Source organism: Nyctibius grandis, chromosome 1 (assembly GCF_013368605.1).
Source record: "Nyctibius grandis isolate bNycGra1 chromosome 1, bNycGra1.pri, whole genome shotgun sequence".
Taxonomy (NCBI): domain Eukaryota; kingdom Metazoa; phylum Chordata; class Aves; order Nyctibiiformes; family Nyctibiidae; genus Nyctibius; species Nyctibius grandis.
This window is the reverse complement of record NC_090658.1, coordinates 87,813,928-87,822,380: the sequence shown is the minus strand read 5'-3', so window position 1 is coordinate 87,822,380 and position 8,453 is coordinate 87,813,928. Positions and strand designations below refer to the sequence as shown.

The window sequence follows — 8,453 nt, the reverse complement described above, 5'->3', positions numbered from 1 at the left end:
TAGTGTGAGGAGCTTCCAGGGCAGGCTTCCAGGGCAGCTTTGCTGGCTCTTCTCTCCCTAGCAGCATCACCATGTCCTGCTTCGCCATTCTCCTGAAATCATCATGCTCTTCAGATGTGGTCTTTCATTCTTGGCATTAGTCATAATCCTCAGTTTGTCAGGTGTGTGTTCTGGCCTCTCCCATACACCTCTGTTTACTCTTCCTCCTGTTGCCAGTCTGTTCCTCCCTTCTTCTCCATTCCTTTCCATGCTTCTTTTCTACATTTCCATTCTCTAATCCCAACTACAGTCCTTATGCGCTTTAAAAAAATGCCTCATAGCGTTCACTGTGCCTCCAAACCAATCTCATGATCTTATGGTTATAACTCTTGTTTTGCTTCCCCTTTCTGCTTCCTTTGTTTCCTGCCATTATGTCATTTCTATTCAGGCTGTCATCTCTTCTGGAAAGGGATTTTTCTTGTTCTCTGTTTTGCAAAGCACCTGGCATGTTTTTGATTCTGTCAAACAAATAATAACAACAGATATGAAATTGGCAGTGCAGCAGAATCCTGATATTAGGAAGTAATAGAGGCAAATTACACTATCATTGTCATCGCCATGTATACACCACTACTTGACAAAAATTCTCATTGACTAGCTAGGTAAACATCAATAAACCCAAAGATTCCCAAGCAAATACCTCTAACATGAAGGTGATGTAGTTTTGTTTCACTTTAGATCTCAATGAGCCACAGGGTTATACTTGACAATTTCAGTATTTGAAATAAAGGAAACAAATGAATGAGGTGCAGTTTTTCAGATGGGTGTTTGGGTATAAAATTAAGGACTGGAAGAAGATGTAGATAACTGTTTGAAACAGAGAAGCAGGAAAAGGGTGGAATGAGTCCGTTCAATTTAAACTCTGCTTAATTAAAAAAGCATACACGCGGTAGTTAGCTACTATCACGTAAACTAATAAAATAGACTCTCCTTTAGCTTAACTGATATTAGCAGAAGCTCTCAGTATTGCGAAGAATCTTACAAAACATTTTAACTGACTTGTTTCACTTGTTACATGATATTAGACATCCCAAGACAATGTTTATTTTACTCATGCTGTCAAAAATAAACCCCAAAGCTTAAAAAAGAAAAGGAAAGAAAAAATGTGGATTTTACTGTACATTTAGTGACAGGCTAGCCATATGAAATCTCTAAAACAATATAGCTTCAGGACTAATGGATGGTGGCCAGGACTGAATAGAAATTATTTTACAGATGGTTAGCAATCTCTTACCTAAATTATTTTAAAATTCCTGAGAGAAAAGCAATTTATTACAGACGTTAAGACAAGCCAATGTAACACTAATACTAAAGAAAAATAAACCAGCAGAGGAATGTCCCCCCTGCCATACCAACCAGTATTCTTACAGTTGATTCCAAAGTAGTATCTGTCATTTCAGCACATGGATTAGATTATTGAACAGTGTGAATCAAAGGGAAGATACTCATTGAAGAGAAGAGCATTATTAATATATTGTAGCATGCCATATATCTCTGTCACCAAACTGGACAAAATGGGAGCAGATGTTTTATGATAAACTGACAAGAGGATCTGACAATATTAATAGCCATAATGTCTGAGGCTTAGCAAAAAAAAAAAAAAAAAAAAAAAAAAAGCTAGAGGCTAGAGAAAGCAACCTGATGGAGGGACAGAATGTTTCTTTCTGTCTCTAGTGTAGTGTCCTAGGGACTAATTTTACATGAAGGGAAGGCATTAACTAAGCTAAATCTTGCTTCTATTAGTTTTTTTTTTGCACCTGCCCTTTGAAACCCTTGTAATGCAAGGAATGTGTGAGAAAAGAATGCAGCAAAAAAAGAACTCTGAGGAGAAATCCTTTCCAAAAGGAAGACTTTTTTGACTCTGATAGTTTCTTTTTACTACTTTGACGGCAAGTAAATCTTTGAACTAGTAAGAATGATTGACGTGTGAATTTATTCAAAGCTAAAGGCAAATGGTAGTCACAAATAGCACTTAAATACATAGGTATTTAAAATCTCAGGTTACATTTATATTGGCTATGCCTCTACTGACATTTTATGATCAGCACCAGGACGAAAGTCTCCAGATCAAGAGACTCATGAGATGATAGTGTACGTATACCTTGGACTGTGGCATGGCTTTACTCTGGGCTGCACCTGGTTCTCATTGCCAAGTACTAGGTTCACCAGAGTGGAGACAAGGTGCAAGCTAACAAGTATGAAACACCAACAAATGGGAGATGGGGATCCCTCTGTGACACACGGTAAATCGATTTGATAATTTCCTTGCATCTTCATGACCGTGATATTAATTACCATAATGCTTCACTTCTAGCTGCCCTGCTGTCCACTGTCATTCCAGGCCTGAATTAGACACTCTTTCTTCCTAGGAAGAGATAGAAACCTGAAATGGTTTTGAGAAACTGAAGGCCAGTCAAAGACAGTAGATAAGCCAGCTGACAAGCCCTGCTGAGATGAGCACAGGGCTTCGGTTCTTGGTTGGGATATCTGTGTGGTTGGATTTAGTACTCATTTATTCAGTCTCTGATGCATACCAAGGCCATACCTGTAGTCAATAACGGGACAAAATCAGCACACGCATGAGTTACCACCCACACCCTAACTTCCACAGCAAGGAAACTCAACAGGAACTAGTACTCAGCACACTTAGGAGGGTCCTGGGTATGCCATCATGTATTCCAGCAGTAAATCTAGATGTGTCCTCAGGAAACTATTTTCAGGGATTTACAGCTCCAAACCTGCTCTGAAAGTAGATGCCTAAATTCATCTTTTCAAGAGTAAACACACCTAAAAAAAGGATCAAAGAGATCATATACATTTCACCTAATAGTGCAGCAATGGAAGAATGATATGGGAAAGTGTGGTGCCTGCAGACCAAGATACTAGCTCTTCTGGGACATGACAGGCCATTCAACCTCTTCCATGAAAAAACTCAATTTTACTCAGGGAACAGTCTCCTTGTTTCCAGAGAAGTGGTCTAAACACCAATTTCAGTGAAAGAGGGAGGGGATTGCTGGAAGGTAAAGGTACTTCAGGAAGGTAAAAGACTATACAGTGCAGGTGGGAATTCCAGAGGTAATTTTGGATTAGGCTTAGTCTAACAAACCTTGTTCCCAGGCAAGCAGCTGCAGCTCAAAGCATTTGACAATATATGAATACCTATGGAGTTTCTCCCTTCCCACACAGAGGCTGAAAGTATCATGTTGGTCTTCTTGCACCACTTTCCCACAGCCCAAATCTGTAGAGACAGTCTTACTCTTTCTATGCCTTTCTCACCCAAGAGATATGTAAAATTTCCATGTGTTCTCAGAACAGAAGTAGGCTATTCATCAAATCACAAAAAAGTAAGGTGAGCCTTCCTGGAAACAGAGGTAAAAGGATGCCAGCTAGGTGTTACATTTCCATCAGTGATGTATCATGAACTATGCGTAGCCACAATCCAGCTGTCAATAAGCAAGAGAGGAGTCAGACTGTTGGGTTGCTCTTGCATTTATCATAGAATCATAAAATCGTTTTGGTTGGAAAAGACCTTTAAGATTATCAAGTCCAACCATTAACCTAGCATTGCCAAGTCCACCACTAAGCCATGTCCCTAAGCACCACATCTACACATCTTTTAAATATCTCCAGGGATGGTGACTCAACCACTTCACTGGGCAGCCTGTTCCAATGCGTGATAACCCTTTCGTTGAAGAAATTTTTCCTGAAATCCGATCTAAACCTCCCCTGGCACAACTTGAGGCCGTTTACTCTCATCCTATCATTTGTTACTTGGGAGAAGAGACTGACATTCTCCTTGTTACAACCTCCTTTCAGGTAGTTGAAGAGAGCGATAAGGTCTCTCCTGAGCCTCTTTTTCTCCAGACTAAACAAACCCGGTTCCTCAGCCACTCCTCATAAGACTTGTCTCCAGACCCTTCACCAGCTTCGTTGCCCTTCTTTGGACTCACTCCAGTACCTCAATGTCTTTCTTGTAGTGAGGGGCCCAAAACTGAACACAGTATTCAACATGTGGCCTCACCAGTGCAGAGTACAGGGGGACCATCACTCCCTAGTCCTGCTGGCCACACTATTTCTGATACAAGCCAGGATGCTGTTGGCCTTCTTGGCCACCTGGGCACACTGCTGGCTCACATTCAGCCAGCTATTGACCAACACCCCCAGGTCCTTTTCTGCCAGGCAGCTTTCCAGCCACTCTTCCCCAAGCCTGTAGTGGTGCATGGGGTTGTAAAAAACAATGGCAGACTGTCAAATTTATGCTAGACAAGGAGAGAGAGTTCAGTAACAGCTGGACATCACCTCTGTGAGATATCTCTGTACTTTCAGCAAATGGCTTCTACCAATTTACATCACATTCGTCTGCTTACTAGTGCTCACTGATTTAGCTAATAAGGGCTTCCACCACCAAAAGGCCTTGAATACAATAACAATAGGAACAACACAATAGAACTTATGGTCTAAGTGCTGCCAAATATGATACTCTGTTTTGCAAAAGTATGCTGCAATGGCTCAATGACAGATGTGCAGATGCATAACTGTATGCTAAGATACGTGGTTTCTGTTTCTCTGGTATCTAAAGTGAAGCAGTGCTAATTTAGACCTGAAAATTCAACCTCAAATATCATGCAACCACTTGTAAAATCATTATGAAATATAAAATATCCATTCCTCTAGTTTAAATTTAAATAACTTGACAGCATCTGATGTTAAAAAAAAAGATAAATTCAGCTTTACACAAACCTATTTCAATATACAAGTGCAAAATTGGTATTAGCTGCTTTGAAGGTTTACTTCATAAGGATTTTTTTTTTCTTTTTCCATAATTAATAAGATACTTTACTATACGGAAAGGTAATAGAGAATATCTTCATTATTTTTCAGCAAATAATTCAGAAGCAGATAACACAGGTAAAGCATTAATTTCCATATGATTTTCATTAATCCAGCTATATTCATTTCATAAAATCCACAAGAAAGAGTTTTACAAGAGTATAAAAGAATGAGAAGAGACTTTCCCCCCTTCATTATGGGGAGTATAAAATCACAGAAGGTAACTCTTTCCTCCCACTGCCCTGAAATAGTCCCCTCACCAGGTGGTTTGATTTCTGTCATTCAGCTCCCTCTTATATGGTACTGCCAAGAGAAAGATTTGGATATTATTTTAAACATACTCCATTAGCTTGTATCATTGGTGCTACTGGGCAGATCACATGTAAGCCTGGTTGATTCAGCTCTTCCGCATTCAACACCCTCCTCTCTCATACACAGAATTATTTTTGTTTTTTGTTTTGACCAAGAATAATGATTTCTGCACTTAGAGTGCAGATCACTTGGAGTTGCCTCCATGACCCATAGTTTGTTGGTTATAGGCAGACGTTGCATTTGTTGTTGCTGGGGTACTAAATGTTCCTTCCTCACTGTCATCTTCTACTTACCTCCTGGTGAAGCATAGGTACTGCTAGGTAGGCATTAATGACTAATGCCAGCTGGGGAGATACAGAAGTATAGTTCAGCGCAAAAAATAGTTTCCCTCCTCATGGCTAGGGAAATATCCCTCAAAAGCCAGAGACATCCCTGCACAAGGAAACAAACATGGACACCTGCAAAAGGTCTTTGGTATTGTGATACTCAAGAAACTACCACAAGAAAGATACTGTCTGGGGGACTGGAATGTATACTCCCATGTTAGGCAAGCAGTTTCATGGGAGAGGAGGCAACCTATGACTGAGATTTGCTACAGACAGCACACAGTCCATCTGGGATGCTTTTGACAGCAAGCAGGAAGCATCAAAGAGGATTTGTCCCTTGCATAAGTTTAAGTAATGTAGGCATTGAGACAATTATTTTTCTTGAAAAGAGCACTACAAAGAAGTGCCTGAAAGCTTTTCTCCCCTCTTCCCCACCCCCCTTCCTGCTCTTGGCACTGGATGAACTGGAGTGAGTAAGGAAGTTTTATAGTAAGGTACAGCCTTTCTCTCCACAATAGCAATCACTCGTCCATAGTACCGAGGCCCAGTAATATTAAAGGAAAATCCTCATTAGGAATTCCTCTCAGTGCCTTGCTGGCCCATTTTTTTCCTCTAGGCATATTGGCCTGGATTTGAATCTAACCTTGTCTTCCTCTCCAGCAGCCCATGAGGCTACAAACACTGGCTACTAGGGAAGAAGACACTGCTATTTTGTATAAAGTAATACAAGGGAGGACTTAAGGGGCTATTCAAGTAAAAGAGTCAGGAGAGAGATCTGGGATGAAACGGGCTGAGGGCAAGGGCTCTGCAACACAAAGACCTGAAAGAGAAATACAAAGATTGCCAAAGTCACCCACAGGTCCACCACCTCCTCTCAGCCTCTGCTTTCCCACCCACAGAGTCCCCTCACTCCACCCAATCCCATTCTCCTCTTCTATTGTCTGGACCCATCTTACACTTCCACTGACCCCACATGGAAGTACCAGTGCTGCCAATACCAAACTGAATAAAAGGCAAAGTCTTGGTCTAATTCTGTTACAGAATTAATTTATTATTTGTTTATTCTTATGGACTCATAGATTTTGCATTTGTGGTCTAGTTCCAATGACAGTGACAGAGGATATCTGCCACACAGAAAACTCCATATTGTGGTAAGTGGAGTTTTTTACGGGGTGAGAAAGCTGCAAACGCAGACTTCCCATAGACACACCTCTTTCACTTTCTGAACAAAATCCTAACCACCACTTAAAAACTGTCATTTCTGAATGGTTTTCAGGAGGTATCTGGATGATTTTACTAAGTTTATTCCAGGCAAATCAGATTTCTCATGCAATTTACTATGTGCAACCCCAGTGGGAGAACACATTTAATTTACAACTATGACTGAAAAGAACACCCTGGAGAGAACTAAGCTGAGATTCGTGCACCTTCTTACTCTCAAGCTACACACGCGTTCTTGGCATAGGCTGGTTCGTCCCTGAGGAAAGGAAATTGGAACATGTTTTCCAGCAGACATCTTAAAAACAGACATGTAGCCCTTCAGGAAGCCAGTGGAAGCTGGCATTGTAAGACAGGTTGAATGGTAGTCAAGAAATTGCCTGAATAATGTTTCTACAGACATGAAATGCGAGGGATCAATGTGGATACGTTCTGTCTATCACTCTTCAGTCTACCCTCTTTCAAGCCAGATTTGGATGTTCTAGTAAAACTAATGGATGATTTTTCTTCTCAGTGAGACTGCATCTTTGGAGCAGGAAGTTTGTTTCTTAATGTAAGAGATAAACTCACGGTTTTCTTGTTTTTTCTAAGGAAATAATCAGAAGATAATTTCTATTGCACTTCATAGACCTTATAGACTCCTCAGCATTCCTTCCTTTTTTGGGGGAGCAGGAAAGAGGAAGGCTTCAATTATGGACTTGGGGCTAAAATGTCTCCAGTTTATAAATGACTTGAAATACTCAGAGTCATAGAACTCTAACAGCAGTAGCACACATAAGTCTTTGGGCATAGCTATGGCTTAAGCACTGAGTGTGTTTTTCAGTTACCCATATTATGATTCATCAGATGACCTCTAAGTTGTAGTTTTTCATTATTAGTATTAATTATTATTAGCAGCACAGTTCTACAATTGGTTATTTGGTTCAATTAAATACAGATGCCTTGGTCCATGGATGAATAGATTTTCTGTTCCTGATTTAGCTCTTCTGGCCCTAGGCATTATGTCTTGTTTTGTCCAAGATTCATTTGGCTGGCTACTCAAGTTTCGCATGGCTGTATCACATCTTTTTCACAGTCTATCAAGACATCAACTATTTTTTGACTTGTGGTTCTTTTCTGGTCACTCTAATTAGATATTAATTTCACCCAATTTGTATAGTGTCAGTGCTAAAATCTGCTATCATTACCCTAGACTTAAAGAAAACTACTCTAAAACTTTCTGAGAGTAAATATCATCAGAGTTCATGTTTTATTTTCAGGCTTTTAATGTAAAATTCTCCTTTCATGTCTCTTTCAAGTCTGCTTGAGTGAGCTGTGTATTACCAGTTGCTTTCCCATCTGTCTCAGTTTAGTCTCTTTGACAAATTCCAGTCTGGCCTGAGGAAAAATCAGAGTACCGAAACCAGTCCACACTATATTATTAGGTATATTTTATTAACAGTGTCTCTTTACTTAAAAAAAAAATCTTGACACTCCTTAAGTCCCCTGCCAGCATTGTCTTGCAGAGCCCTATGACTTAGACTCACACATTCTGAACAGCTTCAAACCCCTCTTTTCATTCACTCCCATCTTCTGACTTTTCACCAGGTACAAAAGTGAAGGTTTTCCTCTTTAACCTTTAACCTTTCATAATCTTGCTGGACATAATCTACATGGTCTGTATAGCATATAAACTCCGCATGATTCCTTTCACTTTCAAGCTGCCTGACCCTTATCCACCCTGAAAGT

The 8,453-nt window shown here is 40.1% G+C and overlaps 1 protein-coding gene across 2 annotated transcripts in view; it reads right to left on the bottom strand.

Annotated features, from left to right (window-relative positions):
* Positions 1-301: 301 nt before the first annotated feature.
* Positions 302-8,453, bottom strand: part of EPHA7 (EPH receptor A7) — a 187,580-nt gene continuing 179,428 nt past the window's right edge. For both annotated transcript variants that reach the window (XM_068407356.1, XM_068407389.1), the window contains one exon: positions 302-497. In XM_068407356.1, coding sequence (XP_068263457.1) covers positions 302-497 — 196 coding nt within the window. The remainder of the gene's footprint in view (positions 498-8,453) is intronic.